Source organism: Ursus arctos, unplaced genomic scaffold (genome assembly GCF_023065955.2).
Source record: "Ursus arctos isolate Adak ecotype North America unplaced genomic scaffold, UrsArc2.0 scaffold_3, whole genome shotgun sequence".
NCBI classification, from domain to species: domain Eukaryota; kingdom Metazoa; phylum Chordata; class Mammalia; order Carnivora; family Ursidae; genus Ursus; species Ursus arctos.
The window spans coordinates 34,893,217-34,910,411 of record NW_026622985.1 but is presented as its reverse complement, the minus strand read 5'-3'; the positions used below and the strand labels follow the sequence as shown (position 1 = coordinate 34,910,411).

The window sequence follows — 17,195 nt, the reverse complement described above, 5'->3', positions numbered from 1 at the left end:
AAGTTTTCCTGGACTTTCCCTGAACTGACTCTAGAGGTCAGAGGAAGTAAGAGGAGGAATCAGGAAAGATGAGTCAACCACCCTCTCAAGGTCTGAGAAGGGCAGACCCACGGAATTAAACTCGGGAGGGCGACAAGCTGAAAATAAGTCTCCCAGCAGCAGAGACCCACACTCCGAGGCCCCACAGCGCCCGCCGGTTTCCGGAAGCCCCGCCCGCTCTGGGAGCCTAGTTCACGCCACGCCTCTGCCTCATTACCTGCGTCGACCGTGAACTACATTTCCCAGAATGCCATTCAAGCCGACTCGCAAGGCAGCAATAAGTGCCTGGGTGACGCCATCAGCCGGCGCGATGTTTTAGACTCCAGTGATGTCGTGGCGCTTTGGGGAAAGAAGTTGGTGTTTCTCTGGGCCTTGGTACTGAAGACGCCGTCCGGGGGACCCCTGGCTTCTTCTTATCCACCCCTCCATCTGCTTTTTTCTTCCCTACTCTGGCAGGATGAGGCGTGCAGGCCTGGGTAAGAAGACGGCTGAGATTCGAAGTTCGGGGGCTCCCAGAACCGGCCGTGCTGGGCGCGGGGACGCGGAAGGAAATCGGACCAGTCTTATGTCACTGGAATTTGGACCAGAAAACAGGATGAATGGAGGGGTCTTTGGAGGCGGAGCCAAGTAGAAACACACCATTTGTACCAGATCCTAGGGGTTTCCTGTAGTTTGGGTCAGTCTCAAGTTTGAATGGTAGGTCTGTAGAGAGTAGTGGAGGAATGGGGGTGGGTATGTACAGGTGCCAACTGAACTACCAAGTTTTTTAGTGTTATGGACTGTCAGAGAGTAATTACGAAACCTGCCGAATGTCCCCAAGTCTGGCTTTGGTTTTTCGTACTCCACTCGTCCTGGATCTTAGTTTTTTCAGAAGCGAAATCTGAACAATGAATGTTGCATGCGAAGCACACTAATAACAATCATTAATCTGGTAACAGTGAGTTACAAAGGTAAATGTACCTGTCGTTACTGTTAAAGGCCATTGTATGTAACATCAGGGTCAAAGGCCATTTTACCTAGACCGTTTTTTATCTGAGTCTTGTTCCACTGTGAAAACTTAGGAAACAGGTTCACCAAGCACAAAGACTTTTGAGGGGCCATTATAACGCACAGCTAATAAATAGCATTTTCTGGGCTTTGAAGCTCTCTGTTAAGAAGCTGTTTTTAAAAAGAAAAAAAGCCCCTGCTATCTCAGCATACAGCATACCTGAGAAAATATGTGGAATATTTGAAAAAAGATAATGTTACCTTTTTCAGTGGTTACAAAATGGAAAAAGGAATAAAAAAGTTTTTTAAAAGTGTCAGGTATTTAAAGTTGGTGAAAGTTGCCAGTAACTTTAGACTTGCTCATTTATTAAAAAATTGTGTGAGAAAGAGCTTTTGAAAAATACAGCTTTTATGAATACTTGGATCATAGAAAGTTGGCCAGGTAAATTGTAGAGAGAAAAAAAAAACTAATATTGAGCAGTTTAGTTTTATATGCTTAAATGTTTTTTTCTTTTTATCATTATTAATGATAACAAACATTTGTTGTGTACTTGAGTAAGCACTAGGTGTACAGCTGATTGTCGCCCTGTTTGTGCTCCCACAGCTTCCAGTCTAGTTGGTGAGTAGGAACATGTACAAAGATAAATTGTAGTACAAGGTGATAGCTGTACATCCAAATATCAAATAAGTTATACAGCTAGTGTCTCAGGGATTTCAGAGACAGAGCACTGCTTACTTTGTAGAGACATAAGAACTTGAACTAGAGCTTGATTAATCGAGGGTGAGAGAGCAAGTTCCAGTAGGAAGCAAGGCTCCTCTACCCCTCCTCGTACCCCCAAAAGTTGTAAGACTAGAATTATGAATGGTGTGTATAAGGGATTATTATTAAGCCAGTGTGATTGAAGTAGGAGACATGGAACCAGAACCCCCTTGAGGAGATCTTTGAGTACTAGGCCAAGGAGTTTAGATCTTATCAATAGGTCCTTTGGCTCCCTTTAATGTTTTTGTGCAGCAGTGTGCCATGATAAATTGCAGAAGAGGGACTTGAGAAGCTGTGGTTCTCAGCCCTGACTGTGCATTAGAATCACCTGGAGAGCTTTTAAGGCATTGATACCTGGACTGTAGCCCAGATTAATTATATTAGAATCTGTAGGATAGAGCCCCCCCCCCCCCCCCCCCGCCCAAGCTCCCTTGTAGTTGAGTGGAAAGATGCTTACTTAAGTGTCTGTTGCTATCATTTACACTGGTATGATGTGATTTTTTTTTTATTCTGGATTTTTTTTTTTCAAGTATCAGATTGCATTGACCTGGAATTTTAAACTTGGGATAAATAATGAAACTTAGATGTTCATGTGGCACGCTTCCCATGAATCTCTAAATGAATTGGCTCAGTTAATGATAGAAACTACCCTAAAGAAGTAGCATTTGTCTAAGTGGACAAAGGCTGAAGATGATCTTTGGCATTCACTAGCTTTCCTGCAACTTTTCACACTATATTTGCAGTTTTATGGATAGTGTATCAGCAATTGAGGAAAAATTTGAGGAATGCAACTCTTTTCCCAGGAACATACTTGTTTAACATTTTGTTGTGGTTTTTGTAGTGGTGGGAATTGTGTAAGTATCTGCTGTATATAGTCATTAGGTACAGGGGATATAGAAGAAGTATGAGACACTGTCTCTGCCCTCAAAGAAGTTTATGATTCCGAAATTCTTGGCAAAGGCAGGCACATTCAAAGTTGAATAACAGTGAAGTCAGATTCTATTTATTAATTCATTTACAAGTATTTATTGAGTGTTTCTTTCTGTGTGTGTGTGTGTGTGTGGTGTGTACATACTTTGTGGGGGATACACAGCCCTAAGTGAAACAGATTTAGTTTCTGCCCTTATAGTATCATCTAGAGTATGGTATTAGTGTTGTGTACAGTAAGAACTGTAAGAATGCAGAGGGAGTTTTGCCTTTAAGAGAAAGTGAGGTTTGTGCCATCTCTTGAAAGAGCTTCCTATTTACACCTCAACCATCCTTCAACTACTGGCACTGACTGCAACTTCCTGTCCTTGCATCTTTCACTGTCCCTGTTGCTTCATCTACTCTTTTGAGTTTACTACGGAGACCTAGTGCCTGTATCATCCCTTTCCCTCATTTCTCCATTAAAACTGCTTCTATCCCTGTCCAGTGTAGTCCCCATGTTCCATATATTCAACCTCTCTTTTGGCAAGCAGTCTCAGCCTCTTGGGGCTCTTTTCTTCAGCCCCAGCGCTGTAAACCTCTTGATCAAACTCTTGATCAAGCTAATCATCCAGATGTTCACAGGCTAACTCCGTCCAGCCAATGAGCACTTCTTCAGAAAAGTCCCACATCCAGGAGGATTGACACCACCCCAGTATGTAGCCTCAGCCAGGATCATTTTATCCCTGTAGGACCTGTGTAGTCCAGTCATTTTCCCCCATTATTCTCTTTACTGCTTTTTCCAAATGATACCCTTCTTTAAAGATAAGACTTTATCTGTTCCTTTACTGAGAAAATTGATCGTATCAATTGTTAAAAAAAAAAAAAAAGTGGTTCAATAACACCCTCAACTACACTTCCCTGTCTTAGTCCTCTAGCACATTTATATACAGATTCACTGTCCAAGGCTCACTCCACCTGTTTGATTGCCTGATGAATACCAAGTACTTTATTAGGCAGTAGCTGGGACCGTATTCTCAGTGCAATTCCCTAGAAGATAAACTCCCAACAGTAGTACCTAGAAAGAAAAATGGATCTGACACATAGGAGTTTCTCAAATATTTGTTGAATGAATGCATGTCCCTGTTAACTCTCAGCTAATGTTCTCCATAAGTTATTCCAGCTCTCTTCTATTTAACAGAAAGAGGTGCCAGTAAAGGACACCCCCCCCCCCATGAGCTCCCTCCTGCTATGTTTATCCTCTTTCTCCCTTTTCCTTTATAGCCAGGATTCTTCAATGGATAGTTGACGCTACTACTTAAAGATCCTTTTTAAAATTTGTAGTTCTATGGAGCAGGGAATGAATCCTGAATATCCTTGAATATCAGTGCCTATTTTAGCGTCTTGTGGGCAATCAATAAGCAATCAATAAATAAGTATAAAAATGAATTGAACATTCTTTGCTTAAAAGAGGGCATTAGAAAGAATTGTTCTGATCTCTATTTGGTTATTAATTTTTAAAATTCCTTTGAAGTGTGAATATTATAGACATACGTGGTCTGCAACGCCCTCCAGGGGTCTTTCTTGGTTCTTTCCTATCAAGGTTTCAAAAGTGGCTTGTTTTTGCTACAACTATACTGTGACTCTGATCCTTGCAGGTGAAGGAGTACCTCCTGGCAACTATGGGAACTATGGCTATGCTAACAGTGGCTACAGTGCCTGTGAAGAAGAAAACGAGAGGCTCACTGAAAGTCTGAGAAGCAAAGTAACTGCTATAAAATCTGTAAGTATTTAACAGATATTATATACTTCAAATTCATGTATTTATGTACATATTATATACTTACATTTATTTTTATTGGCATCATACTAAGGAATTCAGTTATCCAAGCTGTGTATTGTTCAGCAAGGTCAAAATGCATTCAAAATTTAAACATGATTTGAGTAGATTAGAAAATGTGGCCAATCAAAACATATGGTATGTTTTTTGTTTTTTGTTTTTAATTTCCACTGTTTTTTTGTGGATAAATCTAGAGTATTGTATGTTGTCTGTAGTAATGTCTCAGAGCAGTCCATCTTCTGCCCCCAAGCTGCTCTTTTCCTGAATTTTCTTCTTCTTGTATTCTAACCTACACATCTCAATGTTCCACGTTCCCACCTTTGTACCTCAGGTCAGTCACTGAGTTTTGTGCTTCTTTCTTTCTGTTTCTATTTCTACTTTTCTATTTCTAATACTATCCCTGGTTTTCTTAGGTGAACTGAGAGAGCCTCTTAACCTATTTGTTCATTTCTGCATGTTCTGTTCTGAGCTACTTACTGTCAGCACAGCCATCTTTTTGGAGTTTGTTTTTTAAATTGCATCGTATGCTCCAGAAGTCTCCATTGTCTTCCCATGATGTAAGAATGAAATTTACACTCTGTAGCTTGATCAAATAGGTCCTTCAGAGATTGTCCACAGCTTTTCAGACTTTATCCCCTGCACTTCTGGAATGTGTATGTGTTTTCTGCCAGACAGATTAGAGTACTCTCTGTGCCCTGTGTATGCTGGCTATCACTTGCAACCCCCTGTCTTTGATCCTGCTATCCCTTTGCCTTAGCGGTGTCCTCTCCCTCATATCATTGAAGGCTTGCCCATAGTAAAGGCTCCACCTCAATGCACTCTTTCCTTCTTGAAAGCTTTACCTGATTTACCTCATCAAAAGCATCTTTTTTCCATGTGAACATAAGACCATTTATATCATTTCCCTAGCATGTATTGCATAGGGATCTGCATTGGAATTATTTGTATGTAAAAGAAATTTACCAGAATGTAGGGTTTTCTATTGTACTTATTTTTATCTTTTACACAGTACCTAGGCATAATTCCTTATTGGTGGTATTGAGCTTAATATGTATTAAATAAAGGAATTACAAAAAGGTGATTTTAACAGCATATGTGATTGAGTCTATATTACATTAAACATGCTATACACTAAGAGAGCATTCAGTAGAAGCTCATGTTGCCAAAACTTAACTGGTATTTCATTAGTCTTTAGAAAACAGAATTGCACTCAGCCTGGAGACTATTACATTTTGAAACAAGAATTGTTTTCAAAGTCGTATTAAATCAAAAGGAGTTGATCAATGAACTAAGTAATATCGTATAATGTTATAATTTAGAAAATCAACATTTAGGGGGAATTAAGAAACGTTGGTGGTTTTCCGGTTTTTTTTTTTTAACTCCAACATTGATAATTTAGGCTCCTTATTAGAAGAAAGCTCCCCCCCCCCCCCCCGGAAATATCTTTCCTTGGCATGAATGACAGTTGTAGAAAGTAGTTAGGTTATTTGAGCTATTTAGGTTTATAGTTGCTTTATTATCTCTGAATTGTTAAGTTTGGGAGAAAAGCTCATGTTCTGATCTATAGAATTCTATGATTTTGTGTCCACATCACCCCGTATACTTTCCACATAAGATAAATTGAGAACAGTATTTGCAGTGGTTTGCCAAGATTTTCATTTGTTGCTTATAATTTATCTAAATATCTTGGAAGTGAAGCCTTTGATGAATTTGTCAAATAAAATATTAGATAGGTTTTGTTCTGAATAGTAGCCATAACCACATAAATAGTATTTCTTTTAGGTTCAGCCTCTTTCTGCATATCTCTGGATGGAGGTAACAATAACTTGTCAATTTTTTCCCAGTTATCATATTTTCTTTTCTTTTTATTTATTTTTAAAGATTTTTATGTATTTATTTGACAGAGAGCGCGCGAGTGTGTGCACGTTTAAACAGGGGGAGTGGCAGGCAGAGGGAGAGGGAAAAGCAGGCTCCCCTCTGAGCAGAGAGGCTGACCTGGGGCTCGATTCCAAGACCCTGGATCATGACCTGAGCCGAAGGCAGACACTTAACTAACTGAGCCACCCAGGTGCCCTTATTATCACCTTTGGAATCTATATAAATAACTAGTTTAGGCATATATTCAAAGTAATGTCCCATTTCATTAAAAAATATTAAATACTTAATGTAGATTTGAATTGGTAATATGGGTACTTGTATATATCTTTTAAAATGTAGAGAAGGTGGCGCCTGGGTAGCTCAGTCGGTTAAGCATCTGCCTTCGGTTTGAGTCACGGTCCCAGGGTCCTGGGATCAAGCCCCACATCGGGCTTCCTGCTCTGCAAGGAGCCTGCTTCTCCCTCTCCCTCTGCTCCCCTGCTCCTGCTCTCTATCTCAAATAAATAAAATCTTAAAAAAAAGTAAAGAAAAAAATATATAGATAAATGCTGTTGTATAAATATAAAGAGAGGAAGAAGAAAAGCATGTAAGGCTAGAGTCAGAGAGACGTATGTACCAAAATTAACAGATGGACCTGAGTATAAGATGAAATCAAAATGAAGAGCAGGAGACAGTCTGCATAGTTGGGAAGGAGTAGCAATTCTAAATTTATTTTCCTTTAATGTCAGTGGAAAAAATATCAGAAGAAATATTTGTATTTTATATTTATAGAAGACCGTTTTATTTGAGAAAATGAGTATGCTTAGAGTGGTATTATTTTTACTTTAAAACACTTAAATACCTTTATATGAGTAATAATGTATGTGCTTTTTTTTTTAATAGCTTTCCATTGAAATAGGCCATGAGGTTAAACATCAAAATAAATTATTAGCTGAAATGGTAAGTGGTTCTGACTTAAAATTGAAGAAATTTGATCTATTACTCTCAATTTTAGTCTGCTAATCAGGAATAATATCATTTTAACTTTTATCCATTTTGAAATTAGAGATCATAAGTCCTGGATTCCTGCCCTTTTGTATCTCATTGCTTTGAAATAACTAATAAGTTTATTTATTTTCCCATTTTTCATCTTGCCGAACGCAAGTGGGAAGATGAGGTAGAAGCCATGGTATCTTTCATCTTGTATTTAGAAACACTGTTGAAGACCCAGGGCAAATGACTATTTTGCTTGTTCTTGGAAATCTCAATGGATACAGACTACCAAGTAATCAAAAAGCACTTCATATCCAACCAGCTGAATGTCTTTCGCTTAATGTGAGCCTCTTTCTTTTGCTTGATCTCCTAAGGATCACTTCTAAACAAATCAATAAGGATTTGAACATAGTAACATCCCAGAGCCTTTTCTCTCAGGGCTCAGTGAGCTCAGCAACATATACCCTTTCTTGTAGAGCCTGTTTCCATTCTTGAATGTTTATTTTGGATACCCCTTCTCTGTACCTTCCCTAGTCTCTCCATTTGCTTTTAAAATTGTATTATTAAAAAATGAATATGGCATTAAAAGCAAGTTCGTATGGAGGTTGTACATTAGAATCACCTGGGGAACTTCCTGCACATATTTACGCCTGGTTCCCAATCTAAATATACTGATAGAGAATTTCAGGGGCAGGGACCTATACGTACGTATTGTGAAAACAGAAAGTGTCCCAGGTCATTGTGATATAAAACCCCAGTGAAGAAGTATAGATCTAAAGTGCTTGAACTCCATAGAAACTGAGCTGTGCAAAGGCTGTCATTACGCTGGGGCCTTTACTTCTTAGGATATTGAGATTTCTATGAAAGTGCAGTATTTCTAATCCACACCTAGTCCTCTCATCTTAAGGACTTAATATGGTAGTTTTCCCCATCCATATTTGTAGTCTTAACCACATTTTACCACATCTACATGATATTCTCTTAACTTTTAATAGATTCTACTGTACTTCAAGGTCAGCTATCTCAATAAAAGGATCTTTAAAGTACATTTAACTGCTAACCATATTAAATTTTGGATGAATTATTGTACTGAATTACTGAAAGCAACCAACCATTTGACCTTGGAGAGCAGTGCCCCAACAAAAACAGAAAACACCTGTATGATAATAGACAAACTACATACCTTTGTTGTTAATGTTTTTTTTAATTCACATGATTGGGAAAAGACCTAAGTAGTTTGGAATTTTGAATTACTCTGGTGCTGAAAGAACTGTTTATTGGATAATGAAAGAGCTTTTTATTCATTGAGAGAATTACTCTGTTTCGCACGGAGTAATCAGACTTGATTACCCAAGTTACAAACAGGCTCCTGAATTGATTAAACACTAAAAATATCATTAAAAATGTATTCTAATAACAGTATATTCAATTACTTAAATGTGCATATGTAGAATATTAGAATCTAACTATTTTGTTTTCCTTTTCTCCTCACAGGATTCACAATTTGATTCTACAACTGGATTTCTAGGTAAAACTATGGGGAAACTGAAGATTTTATCTAGAGGAAGCCAGACAAAGCTGCTGTGCTATATGATGCTGTTTTCATTGTTTGTCTTTTTGGTCATTTATTGGATTATTAAACTGAGGTGATGCAAGTAAGTGTGAGTTTGGAATTTGTTCCAACTTATCTCTTTGGAGTGCCACTCTGATAAAAAATCAGCATCAAAACATTCCTGATTTCAAATACGATGACTTTTTCCATTGAGGATTACTGAATTTTACTTGTTTTATAAATCACATTAGATGACAGATGACAGGTGCTTTTTGAATACTGTTGCTTAATGATTCATTTTTTGCCCCTATTTTCAGGGGTATTGAGATGGCCCGAAGTCACTCTGGCCCTAACAATTTTTTTTTCCTGTTGTTTGCTGTCAGATTAAATAGCTATATAATACTCTGCTGTTAGCATAAATGTAGGTTTATGTTCCATGTGAAGAAACATAGTGGGAGAATAACAGAATCCCTGGAGAGCCTGATGCTGAACTCTTGAGGTAGTGAACAAGTTTGTGAGGGAATGGTTTATGTATTTTCCCGAATTGTCATCAGCCCTGATATTGTACTGCCCTTTCCTCCTCTATTTGGTTAAAATTGTAGGTTGATTTCCTTTCACCTACAGTTTTCCTCAAAATTTTTGATGACATGACTCCTCTTTCCCCTCTGCCCAGTGACCTTATCTTTTACTAAAGCTTGTTATTTTGGCACATTTCTTGTAGGGCCCCAAATAAATGTGTACCAGTCTAGTTGTTGTTTTACATTAACTTTATACATACCATTGACTTGGCTTACAATAGTTCAGTGATTTTAGCTGCTTAGGTAGGCCATTTGGTTATCATTTGTGACAGAATAATGTGAAGCTAAAGTAATTGCTCAGCTCTGAATGGAAATAAAATTAACTGCCTCTGCTTTATTATGTGTTCAAAATAAATATTGAAAGTACTCAGGCATTGAACTTGGGGTTAAGATGTTGCTTTTAATCCAGTATATTTGTTTATGGAAAGGAAAACAAAGATGGATAGAAAGAAATATTAACATGTTCTTAAATACTCTGTATTGCTACTATTTGGAATTTGCCCATTTATGGGCTCTAAAAATAAAATTTTTAATGAAATATATTGTCTTTGTTGCCTCTTTGTTCAAGTCTCTCTCTCTCTTTTTTTAACATAGAATCTGAGGGTCCTGAAAACAGGTCCCAAACAAAATCTGGAAAAGATAATAAATTTTTATTATTTCAGAACTTGCTTCAAACAAATGAGATAAATCATGAATGCAGTTTCAAAAATCTCTTTAATTCCTTATATTTTTAGTTGTAAGTCTCTTATTGATTTTGCTGAGTTGGTGCAATCCTTTTTTTGCTCATCCCTAATACCTATCAATTCAGGTCCTGTCTTTGGCTGTGTTTGTCATCACTTGGGCCTCTACTTGACAGATAGAAACACCAGAACTGAGAAGGGTTAAGTGACTTCACATAGAAGAAACAGCACCCCCCCCCACAAAAAAAAAAAACCTCAAAGAAACAGGCCTGAGGTCTTGGATGTGATGTGAGAGACTCTGATTTGAGTTAGATGACCTGAGTTCAAATCTCCATTCCTTCCCTTGCTCAATGTTTTTGGGCCTGTTTCTTCATTAAATCACCTATTTCATAGGATTTTTGTCAGATAATTTATTGAAAATACGTGATACATAATCACTCAATAAATGTTAGTTCTCCCTATCTTAACACACACGTCGGAAAGGGGACTTATTTTAAGAGCGAGACAATATGGTGGTTTCAGGCTTTGAGGTGATGCTGTGATTTCCAAGCAGAAATACTTCTCAATTACAGATTGATTCAGTTTTCAACAATTATTTAACTGTGTACTCTGTGCCAATTACGTGAATCAGAGCTCAGGAAGACGCATGTCAATAATTAAAATTGCAAAAGGAGGAGCCGAAGGCCAAAGAAAAAATGAAGATGGAAAGAGAAGAGCATCAACAATGGAAGCAAGTGAGAACAAAGCCTTGGGAAAAAGAGTGATGGCAAGTGAAGGATGGATTTCAAGGTTAAGGTTTGGCTGTTAGATGACCATCTTTGTAAAGTATTAAAACACTATTTCAATGTTGGATATTATCAAGGAGGTGGGGATTTCAGGGAAGGGGGTTTGGGGTGTTATAAAAGTGATTCTCATCACTGCACTGTCCAGCATTTCTTATTTTATGATTCTTTTTTAAGACGTGCCTAAGGTCCCTAACCAGCATTTCCTATTACTCCCTCATCACTGCCTTGGTTGAGATTCCTGGCAAGCAGGAGACTCCTCTGGAATGGCCTGTCCCTGCCCCATCAGAGATTCTTCCAGCAGCACCCTTTTCCTCCCGTTTGGGGGACCCCTAGCAAAAAGTACTCCCAGAAAAAAAATTTGGGGGAAACATCAAGTATGGAAAAGCTCTAATCCTTTATAATCCTTTACAAACCCATTGCTAACTCTGAAAAGTACCTTACTGCTATAGGTGCCTGGGAAGTTGATTATAATAGTTGAATAGGCAACATATCCACATTGTAGTTTTTATTCAAACAGCAAAAGACTTGCAGATATTTTGGTGATGGGTGATACACTTAAAATTCTGTATTTTAAATGGTGAAGCAAATTCAGGAAACAATTTATGAAAATCCCAATGTCCAAATTTTTCTGGAAAATATCTACTCACTTCATTTCACTAGGAGTCGGTCCTTGGAAGTGCGGACACATTTGCAAATGATAGAAAGTGTAACTACTTCTACCATCCCCTATGGACAAAAGGTGTAGGTCTCTACAATGAGCAAAGGGAGAATTATACGCATTACTGGTAGAATTTAAATTAGCATGGAAATTAATTCATGGATACTCCTTGAATAGAGAATAGCTATTAAACCTAAAACAAATATGCATCATCTTAAACATCAGAATTCTGGAACAGAAAACCCCAGCACCTGCACCCGTAGAGAGCTGCTGTTTCTAAAAAATAAACCAGTTGTCCTAATTTTTCAATGCTCTCAAATTTCAAATTATATGTATTGAATTTGCTTCCTTGTAGAGAAAGTGGGAAAAGTGCTTGATAATTTGGGTACATTCAGTCAGTAAATAACTTCATCAGGCTATACTGATGAATAACCTTTGACTAAATATTTACTGGGAAGCAGAATAGCATCGTAGCTAAGACTGAAAGCTGTGGGGTCACCCTGCCTGAGCATGAATCCTGGTTCCCACTTACACTATGAGTTTGGGCTGATGGCCTCTCCACCTCAGTTACTCTGTTTGTAAAACGGCAGTAAAAATTGTGCGTAGGTAGCGGTAACACCTCGTGAAGAAGTTAGAATGGGTTCCTGGGACTCAGTGGTAGCTGCTGCCTTTGTAGCTCTGGGGTGGGGACACTTCCGAATCTAATCGGTCCCGCTCACCCACATGTTGCTGAAATAATTCTGGCCACTTTCTCCCTGCTGCCAGGCCCCCACCCTGCCACCACCATCCTGCGAGGGCTGGAAGCAGCTATTTGTCTTCCCTCTGCTAGCGACGGGTCACCAGTTCCTGGAATTTAGTTCATCAGGTTTCTCTGCAGCCTCAGAAATCTGATGGGATTTTTAAAAAATCTATGATTTTCCAGTATATCTAGCTTATTTGAGTTCTTAGAATGAGAGCAACAGATGTCAACTTTGGAAGCAGAAATCTGAAGAGAGAAACTCAGAAAGTTCTCTACCTGTAGAGGTTTGATAAACAGTTGGTAAACATCCTATACTCTTTTACTTTTTCTACAGTTATGTTTTTAAATTCTAGTTTGAAACTTACTAAATTACTAGATAAGTTACGGGGCACAAATAATTTTCTTTTTAACTTACAAAGTGCCAACCAGTTATTCTCACAGTAAATATTGGATAACTCTTCTTCTATATTGCTATAGTATATGATAGGGTCTTTTTCTGGTGTATGTACTTTGTTTTATCCAATTTTTTATCCTTGTACCAGTAGTACCATGCTATTTTAATTATTGGACTTTTGTAGTGCTTTAATAGCTAATAGATACCTATTCATTCTTTCTGATGAACTTCATTATACTTCGATAATATTTTAATAAAGCATAGTGGATTTTGGTAAGAACCACGTTAATCTTTTATATATCCTCTGAAAAAAAATTCTCTAAAATGTTTCCCTAATTGGAAGGTTGGATTTTAACCCCAAGCAAATTTCTCTTTTCCTTTCATTATATGTTAATGTTTAATGGTATAGTGGTAACCAGCTTTCTGGGGCTAGGAGTGTGATTTATAGTAATTTCTTTCTCTTTGGTGTACATACTCCCACCACACTTGATTTCAAGCTACTGATGTGACATCACTGAACACAGAGTTGTGAAAATATACATAAAATTGACTTTCATGAGCTGGTACAAGCTAGCGCTAATGTACCACCAGCTATATTGATGATAAATATTCTTTTAAAAGAAGTAGAAGTTTGGGGCACCTGGGTGGCTCTGTCAGTTAAGCATCCAACTCTTGATTTCAGCTCAGGTCATGATCTCAGGCTCATGAGATTCAGCTCTGCAATGGGCTCCCTCACACTGGAGGTGGAGCCTGCGTAAGATTTTCTCTCTCCTACTTCCTCTGCCCCTCCTCTCTCTCACTCCCTCTCTTTCTAAAAAAAAAAAAAAAAAAAAATAGGGGAAGTTATTTGTTTTTTAACATGAGAATCTCTCACTTAAATTTTAATGGAGAAAAATTAGGCAACATGGAGTTAAATTAATAAATTAACTTGAGAATAATATTTTTCAATGACAGTAGACTTTTAGAAGATGATTTGTGCATTTTGTATATATCAACCTTTTTCTCAATCTGTATGAGTAAATTCATGCTACATTTATTGACCTTCCATCTTCTGATAGTACAAATACTGTATATGAATCATATACAAAGAGGGTAGGTGATTATTGTTACTCTCCACGCTTTTCCCTGCAGTTAAATGTTCAAACAGTGTGTGAGAATCACTCTGTATATTTTACAAAGCTTTTCTCTCTTTAGAAATGTATTGGCTTCTGGGTGGTGCGGTCAGTTAAGTGTCTAACTCCTGGTATTGGCTCAGGTCATGATCTCAGGGTCTTGAGATCAAGCCCTGCATCACTCCACACTCCGTGTGGAATCTGCTTCAGGTTTTCTCTTCCTCTCCCTCTGCCCCTCCTGCTCATGTTCTCTCTCTCTCTAAAATAAACAAACAAATCTTAAAAAAAAAAAAAAAAAAGAAGTATATTGGCTTCTAAAGCTTATCTTGGCTGAGGAGTTCAACTGATGGGGTCTCATCTCCTTGAGCTTTTTAGAAGAATTTTTCACAAGCCTCTGAAGGACTACCATATAAACTGAAGAGATTTGCAAAGTGCAAAGACCAGGTCTTAAAATAATCTTTCCTTACTCTCCAAAATGAACAGAAAGATAGATATACACAATATGTTTTTCACAAAAATATTATCCACATACTACAGGTAAGATTCTAAAATTCACAAATATAACCACATTATCCATTATAAATGTTAAGTATTCTACAAAGCTTCTATGATGTTTATAAAGAAAAACGTGTCATGTTTTCTTTTTACTAATTAAGTCAACTTTGCTAACATCGACAAGGGTCTAATATTAATACAATTATATAAAAATTGTTCCTACTATCCTTTTTCAAAGATCCACAATCATGGTGTGATTCACATGAAAGCAGGCAGCTGAATCTGACTTTACCAGTACTTACAGCTGCTCTCATGACTACAGTGAATTTGGAAATAAGCAAAAAACCCCAGCATAACTGAAAAAAAAAAAAAAAAGTCCAGATAAAACAGATTTTAATAAACAGCAAAAAACTTTGTTAGGTCATCGATTTATATTTTTAAAAAATATTTAAAATTATTCCTATCTCCTCAACTTTATCTTATTAATGAGTAGTCCTAGAAACTGATCATTAAGCTTTCTGCATTATTTAATAATCCATTGGCTTTAAATATATATTCTTTACTTTCAAGGAAACTGGAACATAAGTGTTATGTGAGATAACCTGTATACAGAAAAGTTATTGGAATGAAATGCTTTAGTCTGCTTACAGATAGATTTAATGCTCAGTGTTTTTAAAGTCTCTTTTCAAAGTATTTTAATTTCTGGGGCTCAGTCAGTTAAGCATTCGATTCTAGACATCAGCTAAGGTCTTGATCTCAGGATCGTGAGTTCGAGACCTGCACTGGGCTCCACTAAAAAAAAATTAAATTAGGGGTGCCTGGGTGGCCCAGTCAGTAAGTGTCTGCCTTCAGCTCAGGTCATGATCTCAGGGTCCTGGGATCGATCCCCTCATTGGGCTTTCTGCTCAGCAGGAAGTCTGCTTCTCCCTCTCCCTTGGCCTCTACCCCCAGCTCATGCTCTCACTCTCTCTCTCAAATAAATAAATAAAATATTTTTAAAAAATTAAATTAAAATTTAAAAAATAAAAAATATTTTAAATTCACATACGTATATTTACATTTACATTATTTAAACATTTTTTAAAATTCCAAAGGCAAGTTGAGTTTGTTATGTTTCTGCATGCACACATACACACCAGGTTTCCATGGAGAACAAATATGTTTTGATGATTTTTTTTTAAGATTGTATTTATTGGGGGCGCCTGGGTAGCTCAGTCGTTAAAGGTCTGCCTTTGGCTCAGGGCACGATCCCAGGGTCCTGGGATCAAGCCCCGCATAGGGCTCCCTGCTCCGCTGGGAGACTGGTTTTTCCTCTCCCACTCCCCCTGCTTTGTTCCCTCTCTCACTGGCTGTGTCTCTCTCTGTCAAATAAATTAATAAAATCTTAAAAAAAAAGATTATATTTATTTATTGGAGAGACAGAGACAGCAAGAGAGAGCACAAACAGGGAGGAGAGGGAGAAGCAGGCTCCCCGCTCAGAAGCCCCATGCAGGGCTCGATCCCAGGGCCCCAGGATCATGACTTGAGTTGAAGGCAGATGCTTAACCAACTGAGCCACCCAGGTGCCCCTGTTATAGTGATTTTTGTTAAAGATATCCATACTATCAGATTAAAATTCCTTCAATAATTAATGGATTATCTTCTAGGTTATTGCTTGAAAGACAAGAAAATTTCTGAATGGTGGATACTAGTCTGCTCCCTCAGATTCTTTTTACATTGTCTGCATTTCCTTCTCATGACTAAATAATTCATATTAATTTTAAGCTATTTCTAAAATAGTTTCCAGAATTCATACAGAGAGATTTTTAAGTGAGATCAATGGGGATAGAGAACATTCTTTTTATTGATCATACACAGTTTCATCTTCAAAACTGCCACAAAATTACCTCTTTTTTGAAGGCTCAGCAGAAACAGCACCAAGGACATGGCATACTTACGACTCTAGCAGAAAACTAGAAAAGCACGAAAATTGTCTTTGCACTCCCAACCAGAGTCACATAGAACGAGTGGCAATGCCAGGTTTCTTACTGTGAACTTCTTCACAGGTGAGATAAGACAAATGCTTAATGCAAAATCGTTTAATGCAAAGTTTAATTCATCTGCTTCTGTACACGTAGCGTATCTGAATCTACCTGCTGGGCATGGTTAGCCAACTGCCTTCAGGGTAGCCTCTCGGAATTCTCTTTCCAAACTTTTCAAACTTCAATTTATCTTTTAAAAAAATGTAAACTATGAAACCATTTCATAAAACAACACCATTCTCATATTCAAATTAAAGGCTACTATGATTTTAATATACTTGCTGAAGCTCTTTGTCTCTTCATACTCCCTAGAATTAATCACCAGGAAGTTCTCATGTAATAAGGTTTAATATAAGTTAAGTATTTGTGAGCAAGTGAGAAGGAAGGAAGAATATATATTTTCTCTCTATATATATATTTTCTACATATATATATTTTCTATATATATATTTCTATATATATAGATATATTTCTCTATTATATATATTTATATGTGTATATATATATATATAGATAGATATATAGATATATATATATATAAAATTTACTCATGGCTGTTCAATTTTTGTTCTAGTACTAACTTGGAGCTATTATAAATACATTCCTCTTGGTGCTGTACCATCTGGTATTTAAAACCCATTTCTTCATTACCAATGAGAAACTTTTTAAAGACTGTTACATCTTCAAAATTAATCCGTGTGGCATCTGATGACACACATCCCATGCACTCAGTTTTACTACATCTTTAGAGATATGAATTTCTCATAATAAAAGAACATGAAAATTATGCACAGAAAAG

General features: G+C 37.3%; 1 protein-coding gene across 2 annotated transcripts; it reads left to right on the top strand.

The window, feature by feature from the left end:
- The first annotated feature begins 322 nt into the window (after positions 1 to 322).
- BET1 (Bet1 golgi vesicular membrane trafficking protein) lies at positions 323 to 10,050 on the top strand. Of its 2 annotated transcripts, XM_057304457.1 has the most exons (5): positions 323 to 515; positions 4,351 to 4,475; positions 6,315 to 6,347; positions 7,293 to 7,349; positions 8,877 to 10,050. In XM_057304457.1, exons 1-5 carry the CDS (start codon positions 497 to 499, stop codon positions 9,030 to 9,032), a joined length of 390 nt encoding a protein of 129 aa, XP_057160440.1. In that variant the 5' UTR covers positions 323 to 496; the 3' UTR covers positions 9,033 to 10,050. The 2 variants fall into 2 exon arrangements, with proteins under 2 accessions (XP_057160440.1, XP_026361622.1); XM_026505837.4 differs by lacking the exon at positions 6,315 to 6,347 and having other exon boundaries at positions 326 to 515.
- Positions 10,051 to 17,195: the final 7,145 nt, after the last annotated feature.

What these genes read in the sequence shown, in the direction of transcription:
- BET1 (XM_057304457.1), top strand. An exon ending in AAGTAACTGCTATAAAATCT is followed by an intron (nt 4,476 to 6,314) that starts GTAAGTATTTAA and finishes TATTTCTTTTAG; the next exon opens with GTTCAGCCTCTTTCTGCATA. An exon ending in ATAAATTATTAGCTGAAATG is followed by an intron (nt 7,350 to 8,876) that starts GTAAGTGGTTCT and finishes TTCTCCTCACAG; the next exon opens with GATTCACAATTTGATTCTAC.